The sequence below is a fragment of the Notamacropus eugenii genome, chromosome 1, assembly GCF_028372415.1.
Source record: "Notamacropus eugenii isolate mMacEug1 chromosome 1, mMacEug1.pri_v2, whole genome shotgun sequence".
NCBI lineage: Eukaryota > Metazoa > Chordata > Mammalia > Diprotodontia > Macropodidae > Notamacropus > Notamacropus eugenii.
The window spans coordinates 293715280-293738855 of NC_092872.1; the positions used below are offsets into that span (position 1 = coordinate 293715280).

Consider the following 23576-nt stretch of genomic DNA (forward strand, 5'->3'; position numbering starts at 1 on the left):
TTTTTAAGACAAAAAGACTCCCAACAAGCTAAAATGGAGGGCAATCATATTCTGACTATGTTTGCATTTGTGAAATTGAAATTAAAAACTTCACCCCAAACTCCTCTAGTCTTCTTCACGCGTACGTTTATGATAGGTAGCATCCAATTTGGAGTCAGAAAATGGAACTGGGTTCAACTCTCCTCTCGGCCATTCTGACCCAACCTGACAAGAATATATTAAATACCTATTTAGTACAAGACTCTTGGGAGATACAAATACAAAATGAATAAAAGAATTTTCCCTGAAGGACCTTATATTCTACTGGAGGAAGCAATATAAACGTTGTTGTTCAGTTGTGTCTGACTCTTCATGATTCTGCAGACCATAGAATGCCAGGCCCTTCTGTCCTCCACTGTGTTCTGAAGTCTCTCCAAGCACTTGTTCCATAGGGTATTCTTGGTAAAGATACTAGAGTGGTTTGCCGTTTCCTTCTCCAGTGGATAACCTTTTGTCAGAGCTCTCCACTATGACCTCTCCATCTTGGGTAACCCTGTATGGCGTAGCTCGTGGTTTCACTGAGTTATGCAAGCTCCTCTGGCATGAGAAGGCAGTGATCCAGGAGGGAAATATGAACATAGATAAATATATTTAAAATGTATAAAAAGTAAATACAAAGTCACTGGGTGTGGGCAGACACTTCTAATGAATCTCCGATAGGATATCTGTCTAATGTTGCTGACGTAGATGTGTCTGTTGGAATCACAGGGTGGTTAGGAGTAAGGTTTGGTGCAGGAAATATGTTATGATTTTTTTTACAGGGTGAGACCTTAATCTGTAGGTAAGCTGCAGGTCCTTGACACTGGTAAATCTGGTAGAGATTAAATTGATCTAAAAAAAAAAAATCATATTAAGGTGATTAAAATCAGCACAAAAGTTTCCTAAAAATGAAGTGCCCTTTAAATTCATTTGTAGACCAGTCCACTTCTGTACTGCAAACAACCCTGATGATGGAGAAATCTTTGAATGTCAAGGATAACAATATGTCCACAATGTATAGATTTACATATGATGTATAGAAGTGAAATTTATTCTGTGATTCCTGTATGTGGAGAACAGACACACCCTTGAAATTTTAAGTACCAGTATTGTAGGTTTAATTTCATGTCAAGATCATTAGTAGTCTCATCTTTGAATTTAAGAGGGAACACTTCTTTGCTTTTTCCTTCTTATTAAAAGAACTAGGTCTTAATTCCAAAGGACTTATAGTGAAAAATGCTATCCACCTCCAGAGAAAGAACTGGAGTCTGGATGCAGATTAAAGTAAACTTTAAAAAATGTTCTTGATTTTTTTCAGTCTACATTTTCTTTCACATGAATAATATGGAAATATATTTTGTATGCTACACATGTATAATCTATATCATATTGCTTACCTTCTTGAGGAGAGGGGATAGGAGGGAGGAAGAGAGATACTATGGAACCAAAACTCTAAAAAATTAATGTTAAAATTGTTTTTTTATGTAATTGGAAAAAATATTAAAAAAATAAAAACCAAGTCTTTATTCTGTCACACTTCCCATCTATTCCATCTCACCTGAACTGCTTTTCCTTCCCTTCCCCACCCATCTTTCAATTTTAGTGTTTCTCTTAGGTCCTTTAAGGCTTATTCCCTTAGTCTCTTTTGTCTCCTATACTTTCTGGTAGGGTTCCTCCCTCTTGGTGATCAGTCCTAGCTGACAATCAGCCCCATTGTCCTGGTGTTTTCCATTGAGATTTCTTTCTATTGATTTAAATACATTTTAAATGGAATGATTTCCTCATTGGAGCTTAAGTCCATCTCTCTTTATCATCTTATGCAACATAAACATGGAGATTGGATCTGTTTGCAGCTATGCAGGCCAGAGTTCACTGCTCATAGCAGCTAGAGATGGAAAACACCTGTCAGAACCCAATGTTCATCTTTTTCTTTGCCAGAGGATAGGACACTTTAAGTATTTTGATTGCAGCAGCTACCTTATGGACACCTATCTTTCTGATGTTTTGATTATTCACAGAACCATCAGCTGGCTGTACAAACATAGGCTTGGATTTCTGAATTTCGCAGGATGATTGCTGTATGGTGCAGATATTCACAATCCAAGTAGCTTCCCCATGCCATCCATGTAAATGGTGTGAGTGAAGGAAACAGCTGCAAAACATTGTCATTACATTTAAAGCAATGTCCTGCAGAGGGCAATCTTTGGAGCTCCAGAAGTGGTGGATTTCGCTGGTGATGAAGAGTTTATTCACGTAGGAAAAAAGCCAAGTGAATTTGTTTTCAGCCAGCATTTGTAGATAGTGTGAGGGAGTTTGTTCGCCAAATGCTTACATGGCAAAGTGTCCTAGTAGATTCCTTACTGATGGTAATGGAACATTTGTGTGTTATACCTTTCAGTTTCATTCTGAATATAAACCTTGCTAGTTATAGGACATGGAAAAAGAAGATCTGGAACAGGTTCTAGTCTTGGAGTCCAGAAAGACCTGGGTTCAAATCCTGTCTCTTGAAACTTACTAGCTTTGTGACCATGGCAAAAGATTTAACACCCCTAAGCCTGGGTTTACCCATCTATAAAGTGAAGGTATCTGTAGTGTCTAGGGTTGTTATAAAAGGAAAATAAGATAATGGATGTAAAGTACTGTATAAATGGCAGCCATTATTATTATCTACAGGTAACAGGTTACTTAATTGCTTGATTTTAGTTTTTCATCTGTAAAATAATGGTGGTAGTAGTGCCTGCTTCATATGCATATTCATAAATTTGCTGTGAGGATCAAATGAGAGGTACATGAAAGTCCCACATAAATTTTAACGCATAATAAATTTAAGGAATAATAAATATTATTACCTTAGCAAGTATGGGTTGGCAGGCATGGTTTTTGAGACTTGAAGAAGTTTTGGACAGAAATATATATTTGATAGCAAATATAAGTTGTAGTAAATAGTAAATTTGATAATAAAACATCAGCTGCTTGAGGGGAGGGACTGTTTTCCATATTGTTTTTGTAATCCTACTGCTTAACACAGTGCCATGTGGAGAGATGCTTAATAAAAATGTTATTGGCAGATATAAAATGTTAATTTTTTATTTAAGCCAATAAAATTTATTTTAAAAATTATTAAGTTTTCCTCCCAGTGTCTTTGGGAGGAATAAGAAATAAGGCCTAGTTATGATATGATTATCTGGCATTATTAAAATAATTGAGAGAACAAAGGAGTCAGGGTCCATTTTGTAATTAGATAATTTGGACAGAAAATTCCCTGCTCCCAAATCTTTTTCCCTCAACCAAGTTTTTGTGCCCAAAATTCCAGTCAATCCATTAGAAACTATTTATTGAATGTTGGGGGCAGCTAGGTGGAACAGTGGATAGAATGCTAGGCCTGGGGTCAGGAAGACTCATCTTCCTGAGTTCAAATCTGGCCTAAAACATTTATTAGTTCTGTGAACCTGGGTAAGTCACCACCTCTGTTTACCTTAGTTTCCTCATCTGTCAAACGAGCTGGAGAAGGAAATGGCAAACCACTCTACTATCTTTGCCAAGAAAACCTCAAATGGGGTCATGAAAAGTCACAGTGGACTGAACAACATTGATTGTCCACTGTGTTTAATAAGAAATTCATTCCTTAGAGTTCCTTATATAAAATGTAAATGCTTCTGAGAGGGCTAAGCCTTGAATACTTATCAGCTAACACCCAGAGGTTGGAATTAGTTCACAAAATCATAAACTCTCCCAATTAAGGACCTCTGAAACTATCTAACCCAGTTTGTATCTGACAGAGATTTCTCTCTACAACATACCTGCCAATTGATTGATCAGCCTTTGCTTACTTACCTCTAGGAGGGGGAATTTCACACCCTTGCAAGACATTTCATTCTACTTTTGAACAACTCTCATTGTCAAGAATTTTTTTTTTACATTGGTCCTGGGCCGGTCTGCAATTTCCACATTTCCTTCCTACTTCCAACCACTCCTTTTGATCAATCAGAACCATTCCAATCCTTTTTCGAGGTGACAGGCCTTCAAATCCTTGAAGACAACTCTCTAGTTTTCTCCAGGCTAAATATACCTAGTTCTTTCACCTGGTGATAGACTCTGTAAAGTCCCCCATTAGATTATAAGCTCCTTGAGGGTCTTTCACCTCTTTTTGTATCCTCAGTACTTAGCACAATGCCTGGCACATAGTAAGTACTTAATAAATGTTTATTGATTAATCTCAAGGCCCTAAGGGAACTGAATATATATAAAATGAAAGAGATGGCTCAGACTTTGGAGAAGAATGAAAAGAAGGTAAAGAGGAAACTGAGAAGATAACTGTGAGGCTGCAAGCAGATATTCTCATTTATATTTGTGGATTCTCTTGAAAATTTGGGACATTGGGAACCTAGGCATCAGAAAATCATCCACAGTTCCATTTATTTTTGTTCTTTGCTTTCTGAGAGGAATAGAAAAGAAACTACTTGATGCCTTCTAGCTTCCTCTATTTCTTGACTAGGTGGCCTTGGACAAGTCACTTGTCTTCTTTGGGCCTACAATTTCCTCATCTGTAAATTAAGAGAGCTGGATGAGATGCTCTGTACAATCCTTGTCAGTTAAAAATTCTGTGAACAATCCTATAATTCTTTATTCCCCTTTCTACCCCACCCCTCCCAATCAGATTTTGTCTCTCTAAGATAGGAGGGAAAATTGGTGTTCTGAGGAAGAGAGATGAAGAGAACTGTTCTGTCTTTGGGAGCTTCCTTCCATGTCAGTGGCTAAAATATAACAGAGCAGGTGATCGTGGGCTTTAGTGGAATGTAACCAATGGGCTGCCTCTGGGAAAAAGACAAAATGAAACAAAAAAGCCTCAAAAACTAATTTAAAAAGTGTTCCTGCTCTTATAATCAGATTAAGGGAATATTTGGGGTAGGGTGGGGAACCTTTGGCCTTGAGGCCACACATGACCTCAATATCCCCCAATAAGGGGATTTGTTCTGTGAAGTTTGTATTCAGTCAAAGGGTTCAACTTGAGGACCTAGAGGGCCATATGTGGTCTCGAGGCTGAAAGTTCCCCACCCCTGGTGGGAATTCTCTTAACCAGTCCAGTACTCTACTCAGGAATTACATTCATCTTGGATTCTATTCCCAGGACATTTAATCTTTGGTAGCCCCAGGACCAACTAATATGGGAAAAGAAAATCTTGCATTTCAACCTTCTTTTTGAAGTAAGTTAGAGAAATTTGAGGTTGCTATGTAGAGAAAAAAAATATAGATCTCTGTAGTTTCTTTTATTTTTAATTTTTAATTTTATTTTTTTCAACCAATGAAAATCTACTTTTTCTCCATTCTATTCCCCTTTCCTCCCCCCTCTTTCCACTTTGAGAAAGCAAGAAAAACAAAATCTGGAATAGTTTACAAACATGTATAGTTAAACAACACAAATTCCCACGTTGGCCATGTCCAAATTAGGTCTCAATCTACACCCTGAATCCATGATCACATCTTTGTTAGTAGATGAGTAGCATGTTTCATAATGAGTCTGAGAATTTTGGTTGGTCATTTGTATTGATCAGAGATCTTAAGTCTTTCAAAGTTCTTTGTTTTGATAATATTGTTACCGTTATGTAATTGTTCTAGTTTTGCTCAGTTCACTACTCAGCGGTTTGTAGAAATCTAACCGGGTTTCTCTGAAACCATTCCCTCCATCATTTCTTATAGCACAAGAGTATTCCAATGACTTGTCAGTCATTCCCCAGTTGATATCTCTTCAGTTTCTTAATGGACTTTCAGCATTGACTTATTTGCCCCCATAACAAACTTCTAACTTTCCGTAGTTAGACTAAAGGTTTTTTTTTTTTTTTCCTTAAACAGCATCTCTGGTGGCATCTACACTGGAAATGAGAGACAAAAGTAAAATGACTTTCTGGTACTCTTTGGGAATACTACATCTCAGAATGAATTAGCATGACTTAAGTTAGCCTCTGCTTTTCTTTCCATGGATATCCTCACTCACTATACTGACTGCATAGGTTGAGAAGGTGGGTGGCATTCTGAAACATCTCTGCTCTTGACTGAGCAGCGGAAGATCAAAGAGAATGGGTTATAGGGTTGATAATGAACAGAACAGACAAGCTGTACAAAAAGCTTTAGAAACACAGAAGAGTGTTTTAGAGAGTTCATATCAACAGGAAAATATCCTTCGGTGTAAGCAGATACATTCCTTAACTGGTTTTGTTAATGTATAATTTACAAAATCTAATTCAGTGCTTTCCAATCAAGGTTGTTCATTTGCTTATCATTTCTTTGATCAGTGAGTTTTAAAAAAAGATGGAAGGGTCAGTTTCACTTTCTGTTTTATTCTTTTATTCTGATATACTAGGGAAGTGCTCTTAAAGGGCTTATGTTCCCAGGACAATCAGGGGAGTAGCATGGTGTCATGGAAAAAGCACCAGACTAGAATTTAGGAGACCTGGATTGGAGTCCCAGTTCTGCCAATAATTAGATGTGTGACTTCAGGGAAGTCACTTCTACTTTCTGGGACTTATTTCTTTTTTTGTAAACTGTAAAGGTTGGATGAAATGATCTTATGGTTCCTTCTAACTCTAAAAATCTAGGATTCTATCAGAATTGAATATTTATATATTAAACTGATTTAAATTAAGAAAAAGTCTATTGAAAGTTTTTCTCCTAACTAGTTCCACACATACTACTCACATTGGTATTTACTTTTATGTGGCTGTAAATGTGTATGTATGCACACATTCATGTATTCATAAACACATATACATACATACATGCATACATGCATATACACAAGGTCAAACCAATTTGGAGAAACTGGTTATTTTACATATAGGTCTGTCCATCTATAAATTGACAGACATAACTGGTCAGGTGTTAATAGAAGCTTCCTTCATACTTTAAGAAAATATATCTTCATGAATGTAGTACTAAAACATTAATCGAAAATAGTTCATTGGATTGTAAATGTGAAACTCTTGTTAATTATTTTTAAATTCTGGGTTTTTCAGCTTTATAAATGTGGCTTAAAAATAGATGTTTATTAAGCCTTGTATCAAACTTTTCCATGCTTGGGCAGATTTGGTCTTCCATTTTCCAGATAGATCAGCCTATTTTCAAATGGACTCATTTCTGCTTATGGGTCTTAACCTACAAACTATATATATTTATAGTATACATACATATGTTTCCTACTTCCTCTCTGTAGTGAAGTATGGTACTTTGAATATAGTGAACTCTTAGTAAATGCCATTTGATTATAGCTCACTTATTTTCAGTGCTTCCAGTTAAAGTAACTGTGTTTAAACATGTCAGATACCTTATATGGTAAAATCACTAGATATTTTAAATGGAACATACCTGTGAGAATTGAATTTTCTCATTGGAGATATTTGTTGTTGTTATTTTTAAAAATCATACATCATCTTTTATAGGGCAAATAGAAGTTTTCAAAACAAAAGACTGATAAAGGAAGAATTTTTTCAGTTTTTATTGAAAATAAAGGAACAACTTCTTAATTTTTAACCTGTGGTGAGGTAGGATAGTGCGGAAATAGACTGATCCTTGTTATTAACTAGTTAGGAAGAAAGGGTTAAAAGTTTCTAGCTATGCCAAACTCACTGCTACTATTTATTCTGTGTATCTGTAACTCATGCTGCATAAGGCAGAACTCTGTACAAGTTGCTGAATCTTTTTAATTGCTTGGAGAGAAAAAGAAACCAAGGAAAGCGGCACCAGAAACATAAGGTTTTGAATGAAAAGGACCCTTATCCCAAATTAAAAAAAAAGAATACATTGCCTTAGTTTTTTTTAGGGAATGTTTACTAGGTTAAACAGAATTCTTATCAATCCAGCCCTATTACTACATACAAGTTTTAGAGTATAATTATATTCTTTGGCAGCTTTCATCTTAGCAGCTTTGGAAGCCTAAAACCATTGAAGAGCCGACTCCCCTCCCCCACTCTAGTTTAGCCTATAATAACTAGAGGCAGACACATTGGATTATTTATTAGCGAATTCTTTTCACCTTCTATCTAAGTAGTCATAGGTAAACCCAGAATAGAGCCTTGAGCCACTCCCTGAAAGGGATTCTAGTAACACCCAGTTAGTGTTCCACAACTTCTGCTTCTAAGTTATTCACTTTCCTAGCAATTAGGAAGCAAATGCATTTTTCAAAGTTTTCCTCGGGCTTCCCCCACCTCGAAGCCAAAAAAATAAAATCAAATCAGAGCACCAGGTTTCAACACGCTGGCCAAGTGGAAGAAGTGATCATTTCAGAAGTTTCTTTCGAGGGGTGGGGGACGGACAGAAGGGACGTGTGTGAGTGTGTGTGTGTGTGTGTGTGTGCGCGCGCGCGCGTGTGTGTGTAGTGGGGGTGGGATCACGCAGTTTGGCCACTGTGCATTATGTAACCAAAGCACTGGCTGTAGGAGGGAGGAAGACTGACATTGAGAAATTCCAGGGGGAGGGGAGCTGCGGCCCTGGAGTCGTACAGCGCGCACAGCGCACAGTGCTAAGCAGTTCCAAGAAACCTAAAGAGGAAGGTGACTGATATAAAGAGAATAAATTGGGAATAAGAATAATAAAAATATTTGGAATACAGTGCAGTAGAAAATGTCAGGACACATGTAATTTATTTCTTTGATGAAATGGCAGGCTTCCAATTTTTTTTTTTTTGCACGTGAATAAGGGGGCTTTGCTCTTTAGGGGATCAAAACCGGTACTGGCAATACATGGTCATTAATGAGACTGAATGACTGGGTTTTTAAAAAAATAGTGTAATTTAAGTATATCCACTCATCAGGGAAAAGTCACTAATTTTTTTTAAAAGTAGGAAATCATCCCAAATACTACAATCTACTGTCCGTCTTCACGTTTCCAGCCCCAAAAGAGCTCCTGGAATGGTACTGCCCCTTTAAGACCTGCTCTCTTTCCAGCTCTACAAAAGGGAGTGACCTCTGGGCTTTGACAGCTCCCCTAATAACTACCATCGCTCAGGCTCCACCCACTTGGCGACAGTCTTTCCCAATTGGTCAGCGGGCCGGTATCCCGCTCCCTGATTGGCTATCCGCTTCCCCTGAGCAAACCTTTAGAACTCTGAGACAGACAATATTCTGTTACATTGTAGCAAAATGGCGACTGTCATTCACAACCCCCTGAAAGCGTAAGTAAGACTAAAAAATGTACATATTCCGCGTGGTTTCAATATGAAAAAAAGGGCGCCTTTCTCGGTGCGGATCGCAGGCAATGCACAGCGTCTCCAAGCTCCTCCCAGCCTTCGCATTCTCTCTTTTCTTTCAGATTCTTCTTTTTCCCCCCCTCCCAACCCGCAGAAATGTCAGGAGATGCAATTAACAAGAAGAAAATTGTTACATTTGTGTTCTGCTTAATTGGTGGAAGGAGAGAGAGAAGGGAGCAGCTGGGGGACACTGGCACCGGAGCGCTGTGAAGCTCCGGGGATTGTAAAGAGCTCAGGGACGGGCACGATTCTGAGCTCCACTAGCCCCACGGGGTGGCGAGTTGGGGGACATGGGGCGGTTGGAATTGGGGGTGTGTGTGTGTGTATGTGTGTGGAGAAAGGCATGGAGAATGTTTTAAAATGCACTTGAAGAAGTCGAGCGCACCCGTATCCAATGACAGGTTTTTCCTCTCCTGCTTCAGCCAAGCCCGGAGATCTGGACACTGGGCGCCTACGGAGTTTGCAGTGCTTTTCTGATCATACTCGGAGGGTTCTTTCCCTCCCGCCCCCCAATTCGTTTTTCTACAAATCTTCCGGAGTTTTGAGTGACTTCTTCGAGGGAAGCAATCTGCCCTCTATGACTGCAGGTCCAGGTGGCTTCCTCGGGGTTTTCCTGACAGGGCAGCTCTGGGAGCGTTCCCTTAGTGCTTTCTCGTAGGTAGTGTGTGTGTGTGTGTGTGTGTGTGTGTGTGTGTGTGTGTGTGTATGTGTGTGTTGTATGAGAAGTGCGTGTGTATGCGTTGAACACAGTAAATTAATTACTCATATTAACCTGTGGTTGATTTCGAGGAAGGAAAGAGCTGCTGTTCTTATGAATGATTTTTTTTGGGGGGGGGGGTAGGTAATAAATAGTGGAGGAGGAGACAAGATTTGTGTTTCCTTGCTCGAAAAGGCAGCCTTTACTTGGAGCCAGAGCGAGGGGGCAGGTGCCTCTAGATGCTGCCGAAAGACTTTGAGCGAGCGCCCAGATCCGGGACAGAGGGAGGGCTAGGGGAGGGCACTCAGGGGCCAGTCTTCTTTCTCTAGATCGAGTTTCTTCCTTCCTTGCTTGCTTGCTTGCTTCTTTCCGTCCGCTTTCCAGTTCAGGGTGCCGTTAAGCTGTCAGGCTGTGAAGGGGGCAGAGTCCGGGGGTGTCCTCAGGAGGTGAGCGTGGAGCTGCAAAGGGAGTCGGAGTGGGAGAGGATTGATGATCCCTCTGAATTCGCACGATCGAGGAGAGCCCCTAGACTCTGCTTACTTCCCCAGGACCTCCTACTTAGATCGAGTGGGTGTCGGACTTTTCAGAGATCTGTGGCAGGCAGTGACCTGCATTCTTTCAACTCCTCGCTGCTCGGGCTGCCTCCATGTCTTCTCGAGTTGGAAACGACTCAGAGCAGAGGGCTTTCCGGGGACCGGTGGTGGCAGCCGCTGATACCGCCTCGGTGTGCCACCCCTATTGCACCCCCGCTCCGCTGGGCAGCAGCAATTAAGAATGATTGGAGGAGAGCTTTTACTGGAAAGCGGAATGTGCTATATTGATTTCACCTTTTCTTAAATCAACAAGAACAAGAAAAAAAGGAGAAAAAAAAGCAGTAACCTGAATTTTGCAAACCTCAGAGTGAAATATAGACAGATAAATAGGTAGATAGACTGATACACATTTTTAAAAAGAGACAGTGAAGAGGATATCGGAAGCCTGAGTTTAAGACAGTTGCTCTTGCATCTCTCCTTCAGGATCTTGGATAGGTTGTACTTTATCACCACAGGGTTTCACCCAAGAAATAAAATATTTTATGACAGCATAAATGGGTGTAACTTCTCCGTGTCCTCTCTTTCCCTCCCTTGTTCAATTAGTTTCAACTGCATTCAGCAGCTGATTTGCCGTCCCCCTATTTCCAAATTACATGGAAATGGTAATACCACTCCATAAAAACTTAACTGAATCTATTGGGAAAGATGCGTGCTGATGCTACAGGGAAGCATACACGAATTTCAATCGTCACCCTCTCCCTTTCACTATTTCTTTTGACTGTAGGAGTAATATGTCTATGAGGGGAGGAGTTAGAAGGGAGAAAACCTGGAAGGGGATGACCGAATTTTCCTGCTGTTTAGGAAAATTAATTCTGCACCATTATATTTGGACTTTGTATAATTGCTAGCAGTCGCAAAGGTGATGTCTTTGTAAATTTATAACTCTCTCTACGTGCATACACGCGGGGAGCGCGCACCCAAACGCGCACTTTTCCCCCTCCCTCCGCTCCCTTGCTTTTTCTTGGTGGGAGTTGAGTAATTTATAATTAGCCCCTCCTTTCTAAATCCCAACGCCTTTCCCTAGGGATGAGAGGGGAAGGAAACAATACCTATGGAGGGCGAAGCTTCTCTTCACTTGACGTCTTTTAAACTACTAATGTAGTAGAAGAAACAGGGTTGTTAGGGCAGTCTGACACCATCTGCCTCCCCTTCTCCCTTCTTAACTTGTTTAATAAAACATTTTATATATTTCATTTGTTCTCAAAAGTTGCTGATCAAGAAACAATATACACATAGATAAATTATGCATGGGATAAATTAGAACAAAAGCTGTAAGACACATAATGCGGATGGGAATGGTGGGGGAGGAAGGAGGAATGGTGGGGGGAGGAGAGATAGGGCGGGAGAGGGGGGTGGGAGAAGAATGATTCCGAGCGCGATGTTTTTATCCTCATGTGTCCTTCCTGACAATGAAACAGAGCCGAACGACATTAGCATTTCCTCTGTCTGCGTTTTGATTATCTCCCCCCACCTCTCTCTCAAAAGGAAAAAAGGAAAGGGGGAGAAAGACAGACGCCCCCTATAGAAACTGGTCACACAAAGGTTTTGCTCTGAGATTGGGGTGGTGGGGGTGATGATGGATAAAGTGATAACTCTGCTGGGAGAAACTAGCTCAGGTTTCAAGCAACATCTCTGTTGTGGACTCTGCCATGCATATGGATCATTTTTAAACTGGCTTTGTCCATGTGGGATATGTAATACAGTAGGTACCTGGATTCAAATTGATTGCATATTTTATATTTCCCTGCCTCCTTTTTGATCTCTCAACTTCCTTTTCTATTACTTTTTATTGCTCCCCCCCCCCCCTTTCTTTGAGCAGCTTGGATTCATTCTGTGTGGTTGTCTTTACCGTCTTAGGGGCTGCTAGGGACAGAAATGGGGGCTGACTAGACTGATCACATCACAAAAGAGGAAACAGCAGGTATTCCAGCTACTGCATTGTCACATCTGGGCAGTACTGATGGGTATTTATGGTAATCTAGGTCTATTCTACATTATCAATTATATTGTCTGAGTTTGACGTATGGATGCCACATTCAACACATACACAAGCACATTAAGAGCTATGTGGTAAAACTTTTATGATACACATACTCACAAAATATGAATCAGATGAGCATTATATAGAAGATAATTACATATTGTATCCTGATTTATTACTGTCAATAGATTCTTAATACACTTGAAATCTTAAAATACAGTTGAAAAAGCTAATTCAGAAATCCAGACTGATATTCCTATATTCAGAATGATCACTTCAATTTCCTTTTTTTTTTGATCAAGTTGTTAAAAACCTTAACAGGAATAGAAGTTAAATGGAATATCTGAATCCTTTTGTCAGATATTAATATTACAACTATAGGATCAAAGGAGAGGCAGGATTGGGTAATGAATAGAATATGTATGGGACTTGGAGTAAAGGAAGATCTGAGTTCAAATTTTGACTGTGATAACTAGTTCTGGAAACATGATCTAGTTAACCTCTTCTGAGATTCAGGCAAATCTCTAAAACTTTTAACTTTATAGAAGGGTTGACATTTACCCTCCACAAATGAAATGACAGGTTTTTAATATATTATAGAAATTAATCATTCATTACTTTAATATTTCAGTGCCTCATGGATTTGTGATTTAATTAATGTACATGTAATATACATCCCCCCTCCCCAACTAATACAGATCATAACCCTTCTATGCCTTAGTAGACAGTTTCATGAATTCTTACTCACCCCAGATCAGTTCCTTGGTGATCAATCTTCTGTTCTCTAAACTTAACTAAACCAGTCATTGGAGGTCAGACAGAACCTACTTCTGGGCTGTTACTAAAACCTTTTCAGTTTAGTAGAACCTTTCAGTTTGTTCTCTGCTGGCATAGTCTTGGAGAGCCTAAGGTTACTTCCATGCCATGATTAGTCATTAGAATGGGACTATAATAAAGGAGTAATTTGTTAATGAAAAATTTTGGAACAAAGAATGTTTTGTCTTAAAGTAGTTATCAGTAAAAGGCTGGATTAGTAGACTACTGAAACCCTGTAACTATGAACCTCTACTAAAGATCTATTCTGATGGTGGTATGTATGAAGCCTTAGATTCTTAAAAGTTATGTCAGTAAATTGCAAACTCTAACAGGTCCTACCAAGTGGAGAAGGTTGGGCTGTATGTAACAATGGACTATATATTCTAGTCACCTAAAAAATAAATCTGGCTGAGTTTAATAATAACTAGCATGTATATAAGACTTGCAAAATGATTTATAAACATCACATTTTATCCTCATAACAACCCTGGGAGGTAAGTATTATTATTATCTCCACTTTATAGATGGGGAAACTGAAGCAGACAGTGGTGAAATAATTTGCCTAATGTCTCAGCTACTAAGTATCTAAGACTGCATTTGAACTCAGGTCTTCCTGACTCCAGTTCATGTACTCAATCCTTTGTGCAACCTAACTGCTCCTTACCAGGAGGCTGGTCACTAGGTCTATATTCTTTTGAATAAATGAAAGAACATTTATTAAGCACTTATAATATACAAAGCACTGTGCTAAATGCTAGGGATGCGAATAGAAAGATGACAAACCCTGCTTTAAAGAACTCACATTCTAATGGGGAAAATAATCCATAGAAGAGTTTTCCATTGAAAGTCAGATGGAAAGCTCTCATGGTTCTCAAGGTGCAAAATCTGCTTTAATGCCATTTCCATTGACATAATTCCTGTGACTACTTGGATGAAGGTGAAAAGAATTTACTAATGAAACTCATGTCTACTTGACATGACCATGAACCTTGGTAGTGAAAACTTTCTTTTTCCAGTCTTCCATAGCCATGGATGCTTAGTAGGAAGACTCTGCACTTGCAGAGTCAATTGTCAGGTAGCATCTCTACAACAGTTGCTCCTTTGGACAATGATTCCAAGGGCTTAACTACAAGCAGTGATCTAGGGGAGGGGTCCCTAATTATTTGGGCGTTACTAGCTGTTGGTGACAGATGACTGGCAAGGGTTGGTGCGGGTGGAGATGGTGTTCTCTTCCTCCTCTTTTTTTTTTGCTCTCTTCTTTGATGGCCGCAGGCTTGTAGTGAGGCTGGCTGTCTGGGTTGGGGACAGAGTTGATATTCTTAAGGTTCTTGAGCTCAGAATCTTAGGCTGACACCATCAGCACATGGAGGGAGGTGGTAATGGTGGTTTGACCCATTTGGTACATATTGCTTCCTCAGGGTACCTTGCTGCTTTAATTAGGTTGCATTTTCTGCCCATCAGTGGCCACAAAATCTCATGAAACCACTGAGGCATGGAGGAACTGTGAGATACATTGGTGGAAAATATGCCTATGCTGATGAAATCACACTTTCTTGAATTAATGAAGCATAAGATAGAGTTAGGGCCTGGACCCATAATTTCACTGTTATAGGGATTTCCTGGGAGAGAAAACTCCCTATACGAATTCAGGTTGGCACCTTCTCTGCTATTTATAGTTTTAAAGAATTGCCTAGAACATTGAGAAGTTAAGTGATTTGCTCAGTCACATGGCTCATATGTGTCATAGACAGGCCTTGAATCCAGGTCTTCCTGGATTCCAGTCTAGTTCTCTATCTATTATGCCTATTGTCCTTATATTGAAAAGTATTACTTATGTAAGTACTTTATATACTTATGATTCAGTCTGCCCAGAGAGGTAATAGATAGCAATAACTAGAATGAATGATGAATCCATGAATGCAGCTTCTGACACGAAAGGAGTTCTAGCAACTTCTTTATGAATTCTTATATACATATTTACATACACACAAAAATAATACTTCATTAATGTCTTTTGTATTTATATAAGGAACTCACTTCTTCCTCTTCCAGACTGACCATTCCATTGTGACAAAGAAAAACAATAAAGCAAAAAAAAAATCTGATATAATGACCACATCTAAATAGTGATCTGGGACTTCCATTGGAGTTTTTCTTAATCAAAGTTTGACTTCCTTTTAGCGATCTTCTTATTTATGTTGCTCTAACCCTTGTGTTTATTATCTTCTCAGTTCCATTACTTTTGCTCTTTATCAGTTCATATGCATTTTCCTTTATTTTTCTATATTCCTCACATTCCTTATATTTATCAATATTGAATGAATATTTATATTCATCAGTAATGTTCCATTACATTTATATACCACAGTTTTCTCAGGTATTTTCCTGTACTTTACACATATTTGGTGTTTCCAAGAGTGTAATGTTAATGGAATAGGGAGATCTTCCCCTCCCATTAATAATAGACCTGTGATCACATGGAGGCTGTGGTCACATGGAGCTCAGACTGGGCAGAGCTTGCCCAGGGAGGAGAGAGAGAGAGAGAGAGAGAGAGAGAGAGAAGGAGAGAAAGAGAGAGAACGAGTAGAAAGTGGCAGCAGCTAGAGCAGAGAGAGAAGCAAACTGTGAGTGGACAGAGGGAGAAATTTGTCTAGGGGAACTTTTTCTTTAAATTTATTTTTTTGGGATTAACTCATTTTTGTGGGGAGGCCTGACAGAAAGAAGGTTTGGGATGTCGGAGATCCCTGGATTAGTGATAAGTACCCTGTTAGATCTTACCTCCTGGTATTCTAATGATATCTCAGATAAATATTTTGGTTTTGCCTTTGAGGAAGAGAGTTTATTATATTTTGCTAATTTACCCTGGAAATACACATGTCTATTCATAGCAGCTGCTATAGTATCACATTGGTGTTACAAAGAGATGCCTGCAGATTGGAGCATTTGAAAAAGTTGCATCCCTCTTTCCTCTCTTAAGTATAAAACACTGCTGGCTATAAATGTTGGGGACATGTTGCAGTTCTAGAAAGGGGTGATTATTACCGAGTGGTAACCTGTGCAGCTATTACTCTCATGTCGTACTTCTTTGAGACTTGGGTCACCTGGCAAAGCTGATTAGCACATATGTCTCTATTTTACAGTTGAGGAAACTGAGGTAGACAGAGGGTGACTTGCTCAGAGTCACACAAGCTAGTGGGTATCTGAGCCTGGATTTGACTCAAGTCTTTCTGATTGTAGGCTTAGTACTCTATCCCCTCCTCTACCTCGCTGCCAGGGTGGGTCTGTATTTTTGTTCCTTGAAATTGAAAACTGAATTTATATTCTAATTTTTTATCTTTTTCTAGGAGTTATGTAAGTATTTCCATCTTATCAATGGGAAAATTGAGGCTGAGGGAAGAAAATTTAACTGGCCAAGGTTAAGCAGCAGGCCATTTATGTAGTTAGGTCTCCTATATACATCTCTTCACATGTTCTAAGGTGATTTTATTAATGTGGACAGTATCTAATATCAGCACTAGAAATTAAGGATTTTATTTTTTAATAGTTTCCACTGTCCCCTATACTTTTAATGGACTTCTCCTTTTCATCTCTATATCCATCTACTGAAATCCTTTCCTTCCTTCAAGGCCCAATTCAGCTGCTATCTTCTCCATGAGATTTTCCCTGATAGCAGTGCCCTCTCCCAAAAGAAAGTGATCTTTCCCTCCTCATATTTCTCATAGAATTTTGTCTGACCTTCTCCTTTATATTTTTCTAACTCTTCATATGATTATAGGATCCCCTGTACAATAGAATTGTAGATTTCTGGAAGGCACCTTAGAGGCCATAAAATACAGTCCCTTCATTTTGTAGATGAAGAAACTGAGGAAAAGACAAGTTAAGTGACTTGCCCAGGGTCATACAACTAGTAATGCCTTTGTCCCTTTTTAGATTGTAAACTCCTGGAGGGTAGAGTCTGTGTTGTGTCTATCCTTGTGTAGAAGGTGTTCTGAGAAAGCAGGCCTTCCTGACTCTTTTTAAAGAAGTGCTAAATTTCCTTAAAAAGATTAGCTCTTTTCTAAGATGTGAACTCTCTTGTCTCTGGTTTACTCCCTTTTCTCCTTTAATTTCGAAATTAGAATGACAGATTGACTTGTGGCCAGTAGGAAATGGGCTATTTGGGATTATACCCTTGGACCTTGTTTAAAAGGAGAGTTGAATAGGAAGGGAAGGGGTGAAGACCTAAAATGGGAGGAGCAATGCCATACACTTACATTTAAATCCCAAGAGGGAAAGGAAGACTGTATATTTCTGAGGTCTCTTTAGGAAAGCATGTGAGCTCAGAGGTGTCAGTACATGGGCAGCAGTGATCAGGACTTCCGAGGTTAAACCAGGGACATTATGAATAGGAGCAACAGTGGAAGGGTGATAGAAGAGTTCCTGAACCTTAATTCAGTAAAATGGACCAACAGAGGAGTTATTGGATTAAGCAGGATTTGGGGCTGAGGAGCAACAAAGGACAGAGTTATAGTGTGAAGAAACAAACTTACACCTCTTTCACTAGCACTGTGAGTTATGTGGATGTGCAGGTACAGGGAAAGGAGTTAGTTTTCTAGCTACTATGAATATTTTTCCCTTGGGAGGGAGTACTTTTAACCCCAGGAAACTATTATAAATCTGGATGACTTTATATGTCAACTGGAGAGGTGGGGATCACCATATGAGTGGGTTTCTTGATTCTTTAGAAACATTGTTTTCTCTAGTGGAAGTGGTGGTGGTGGTTTCCTCAATCCAGGAAAATATTATAAATCTAGAGGTCTTTATAGGTCCCTAGTGGATGGGTGGGAGCTCACACTAAAGGGAAGAAGAATTGTCTTAATTGATTATATAATTAAATATATATTCTTTGCATTTTTTTGGTTGGGTTAAATAGAGTCTGTCCTATATTTAATGTCTTGTTAGCCTGAATGCTTGCATGGAATCTAAGGATCTTTTTCTTTTTGTTGTGAAGACTTCAACATTAATCAAATTCTGACATGTCCAGTGGAAACCCTGGATTGGGTCAAAACAAGGCATATTCTGATGGCTCCAGAATAAACTTTGCATGGGAACATAAGTCAAAAAGAGAATTTTTTGGAAGCAAGAATCAAGATTGAACCTGGTCCATATAAACTCAAAACTTTGGTTCTGACCACATTTTTATTTGCAATATGAGAATAGTACCTTGCAAACAGCAAGTTTTTAATAAACTTCACCTTTCTGGCTGTTAACCAACTTAGGTGTCAGTCAGCATGGTATAGTGATAAGAACACTGCACTGGGAATCAGACCTTGATTCACATCCTAGTTGTATCACTTAAGTAGCCTTGTGACCCTCTAAGTCTTAGTTTCCTCATCAGTGAAATGGGGAATTTGGAGTAGATGATCTCTAAGGTCCTTTAGAGTTTTGAAATTTAATGATTCTATTACAGTAAATAGTAAAGAAAGGAGATTCCAGTTTTGTATCTCCACCTACCTCTTTCTGTTAAATCTGTCTTAACAAGAGTGGAGCTACTAAGTGGGCAAGCTTGCATTTTGGGCTAAGGCTTGCCTGATGTGACCTGATGGTCTTTAAGGACAATAGCTTTTGGTCACTTCCAACAGTAGCTTTCATATTTCTTCACTTTTCATCAAAGTGGCAAAGAATTATAGATTTATATCTAGAAAGGAATTTAGTGATTTAGTTAGTTCCTTATGACAGATAGGGAAACTGAGACCAAGAGAAATAAAATGACTTTCCTAAGGTCATACAGACTTACATCAGGTTTTCTGATTAAATGTTCAGCCCTCTTTCCATTACATTATATTGGCCATTGTAATTCAATTCAACAAATATTTACTGGGTGACCACTATGTACAAGACACCATCCTGTTTTGGTCTGGTGGGGACAAGGAAGAACTTATCCATGTACTCCATGTCTCCTTGTTTACTGCTTGGAGGAAAAGTTAAAATTGGCCAAACTACCTTAGGCTCATCAGAATTAGTGAGAACCTGAAGAATGTCTTTGCTTTTGATGAGCCTAGGTGGTACAGTAGAGTGGAGGACTAGAAGTCAGGAAGTTAGGAACAGCTGAGTTCAAGTCCTACCTCAGATGCTTAGTAAGTCATTTGAGCAAGTTATTTCACTTCAACCTTAGTTTTCTCATCTGTAAAATAAGGATAATAAATCCTACCTTCTTTATAGTGTCAATATGATGATCAAATGAGATTATATGGACACATTTATACACATACATGCATATATAGGTTTGCAAGCACTTTAAAGTTTGCAAAGCGCTATATAGATATACATGTATCTATGTCTATATATAAGCATATAGTGCTTTATGAAATTTATAGGGTAATATAAATGCTAGTAGCAATTATTCATGCCAGAAACAAAAATAGAAACATTATAATATAATAAACATGAATACTATGTTAAACCAAATGAAGACCCTCTGGAGGGTCCTTGTAGACCACATTAAAAGTGTGAGTCACACTTTCAGAATCACTGAAAAACATAATACATTGGAAAGATCACTGGATTCACAGTCATAAAACCTGGGTTCAAATTTCAACTCCTCTCATTTTAGTTTGACCCTGGGCATTTGCTTTTTTGCCTCTTTTGACCTCAGTTTCCTGATCTGTAAGATTAGAGCGTGGAACTAGATGATCTGTAAGGTTTATTCCAATTCAAAAGTCCTATGAATCTGGGCTACTTTTGGATTCATGAGTAAAGATGAAACCCTTTCTCAGCCTTTTATTTACATCAATGAAAAAAGTGAACCAGGAACAAGGGTGGAAACTGAGGCTGATGGTTCAATCAGGTGGATTTGGGCGATAGAGGAATCTCTGTTCCTATCATCATCATGAAGCTTTATATTATTTCACTATCTGAAATGTAACTTCTGTGACTTTGGAGTGTTTTAGGAATCACTCAGAAACAGAAATATAGCCAAGTACTGTAAACTTCTGGCCAAGAAATGCCACAACCTTTCAAATATTTTTTGCCTTGCTTTAAAATTTTTTTTGATTCAACACTTATTAATGATACTAGATTATTTTATTTAGGGCTTTAAAGTTTTAAAAGAGTTTTACTTATGTTAGCTCATTAAAGCCTGCTTATTAAGCACTTATTATATGTGTATGATGTTGGGCGCTGAGCTTGTCATGATCCAACCATGAGCTGTCTCTTAATGCTCATCATTTCACAAAGAAAGGAAGAAAGTAGACTAAGGAAGAAATCCTGTGTGGTCTGAGAGTGCGAAGAGGCTTTTTACTTTTTAATAAGCATTGAAGGGATTGTTAAAAAATGTTGCTTTTCAAGTGATAGAGTTTTCATTTTGTTGCATGACTAACAACTTGGGTACAATTAGGTGTAGTGTTTCTCATTTGTCCAGTTACAATTGTCTGGTTGCAGTCTGTCAAACCCTATGGATGGATGGAGCTAGACTTCATAAAGCTTTCATTGAAGAAAGGCTTCTGGAGCCTGTTGTATGCATCTGGGTTTTAAAAAGAGTATTTTGGATCAGGTGCTAGGTGTATGACGAGAAGAACAGGACATACTGAGCTGAAAGTAGTGTCTTGGTTGCATGTGTGGTGATGGCAGCAGGTTATATGTTTATGTGGAGTTTTGGGTTCAAGGGAGACAGACTGTGTAGGGGTATGTTTAGAGGGAAGGAGGAGCATGAGGATTAGGCTCAGCAATCCTAATAATGGGGTTCAAATAGCCAACAAAGGGTTCCAGAGAAGAAAACAGAATGTAAACAAGGGACCCATCAATCACTCTTACCTCAGGTTTGATCCCTGGGTAGCTATAATAGGAGGACCATTTCTAATCCCTTAGGCATGACTAATGAAACTTATTCCCTTCCACCCCCCCCCCAAAACCCCCAACCCTCTTTCCTCCTTCTCAAATCTAGTGACTGTTGTATTCTCAGGTTGCTCAGAAATAACCATTTGTTATTGTTGTTGGTTTTTTTTGGGGGGGCTCCACCTTGCAAATCTGCCCTGTGTAATTAACTGCAGTTGGCAACTGGTGGGGAGGGAGGATGAGAAGGAGTTCTTCAGTAGAAAGAAACCTACTGGAGTAGCTGCCATAGCTCAGTCTCCATATTCCTTTCATATACCTTTCTCATCAGCAACTTTTCCTTGATTGCAAATAATGGAATAGGAAGAGTACTATAGTGACTAGTCATTAGAAGCTTGGGTTTCGGTACAAGCTCTGTCACTTTAATTTCCTCCTCAATAAGTGATGTTGCTGACTAGGTAATCTCTAAGGGTCCTTCTGGTCTTCAGGTTCTATAATTCTGTATATGGAAGGTGAAATTGTTGTTTGTCTTTCACGCTCAAAGAGGACCAATGACATCCCCCATGGTAGGGGTCAAGATACAGTGTGTTCTACTGTGGCTTATCAGTCTAAAAGTGAGCTTGGAAGGCTCTATTACAGGTCTGGCACAAAAACTCCATTTGAACATTTGGGATGAAGCAGTCTTTAGATTTACACGTCTCATATTTGCTTTGCACTACTGCAATTCTGCTTTGGTTGTAGAGCTCAGCACCTTTGATGTGGCCATGCCATGCTGGGTGATTTTGTGCCAGCATCTCCCGTGTTGATACCAAAGTTCTTCAGGGAGATCTTGAGTGACCTTGTTCCACTTCTGACCATGTGAGCACTTCTCTTGTTCAAGTTCTCCTTAAAATAGTCTTTTAGGTAAGTGTATGTTTGGCATTAGGGCTATGTGGTCAACCCATCAGAGTTGCTCTAATTGCAATAGAGTTTGAACACTTAGCAGTTTAGCTTGAGAGTATGTCCAGTACCTTATCTTGCTTGGTAATCTTAAGAATTTTCTTAAGACTGTTCAGTTTTCATAGGCAAACAACAATGAAGTTAGCACAATGGCTCTGTAGACCTTCAGTTTGGTAGTCAGTCTAATACCTCCTCTCTCCCACACTTTCTTTTGAAGCCTCACTTTACTGAAGATGAAACAGAGGCAGTCTGTTGAATTGCAGTGATTCTTCTGAGGTTTTGTTGCTAGGTAGAGGTAATAGCACTTAGGTGGTATGATGGATAGAGCTCCAGGTTTGGAATCAGAAAGATTCATCTTCCTGAGTTCAAATCTGGTCTCAGATACTTACTAGCTGTGTGACCTTGGGCAAGTCACTTAACACTGTTTGTGTCAGTTTCCTATCTGTAAAATGAGCTGGGGAAGGAAATAGCCAACCATTCCAGTATCTTTGTCAAGAAAATCTGGGGTCACAAAGAGCAGGACATGGCTAAACAACAACCAAAGAAATAGCAGCAGTATTAAGATAAAGATATGACTTTTTACTTCAGTGGACCTCCTTTAGCAAATTCTAAATTCATTTCATCATTACCAGGCCTTTCTTTAGTTTAATGATGCTTTTAGTACAAAATGTTTTTCATAAATCTCAAGTTTAAGGTACCATCAGGAAGGGAGAAGGAGTTACAACACTCCTCTAGAGAATGCCTAGAAACCAGGGATACAAGTTGAAATTCTGAACATCAAGCAAAAATTAAAATGAAAAAAGTCCTTATTGCCATTGATAATTACAAAATCATGAATTTCCTCAAAGACAAGAGATCCTTTCCTTTAGAAGACTTCCTATACAGGGAGTCTTTGATTTACAAAACTTACTATTCTTTGAAAGAAAAAAAAAAGAAAAAGTTGTTTGGAAATGGGAATGCATGTCCCTGAAGAACAAATATTATAAATGGTGGCTAGTTTTCTAGACCAACTGAAGGAAAAAAACCCCACCATTAAACTGTAGTACTACAAAACCTAACCAGGTATAATATTTTTTTTTCTATCAGGAAATCCTCCAGGATACCAGAATTTTGTCCTGACATTTCCTCCTCCTTCTCCAGCAATGACAACAGGATCAGAGTGTGAGGGGGGTGTTTGAGGAATAGCTTGTGTGTAGGGTCATTTGTAAATTATATATTCATAAGTCAGTTATGTACACTTCTTTGAGAAGTCTTTTCATTAGTAAGAAAAAAATAAAAAAAATGCTGTTAATTACCCACTACTGACTCTCCCTATCTGCTCCTTCCCCAAACAAAACCAATGTAAACCTTACCAGGTATCCAGGAGAACTGAGAAGATGAGTTAATCAGTTTGTTCTCCTTGTCTCTCAGATGAATGAAGTCCACACAGGAAATGAATGGTATTACTGGAGGAAAGTACTTAACTCTGTTTTAATGTACCTGAAG

At 38.9% G+C, this 23576-nt stretch overlaps 1 protein-coding gene across 3 annotated transcripts in view; it reads left to right on the forward strand.

Moving 5' to 3' along the window:
• Nucleotides 1-9096: 9096 nt before the first annotated feature.
• The window catches only part of DPF3 (double PHD fingers 3), a 412206-nt gene continuing 397726 nt past the window's right edge, over nucleotides 9097-23576 (forward strand). For all 3 annotated transcript variants that reach the window (XM_072629217.1, XM_072629220.1, XM_072629222.1), the window contains exon 1: nucleotides 9097-9181. In XM_072629217.1, the coding sequence (XP_072485318.1) occupies nucleotides 9150-9181 (32 nt within the window). In that variant the 5' untranslated portion in view covers nucleotides 9097-9149. The remainder of the gene's footprint in view (nucleotides 9182-23576) is intronic.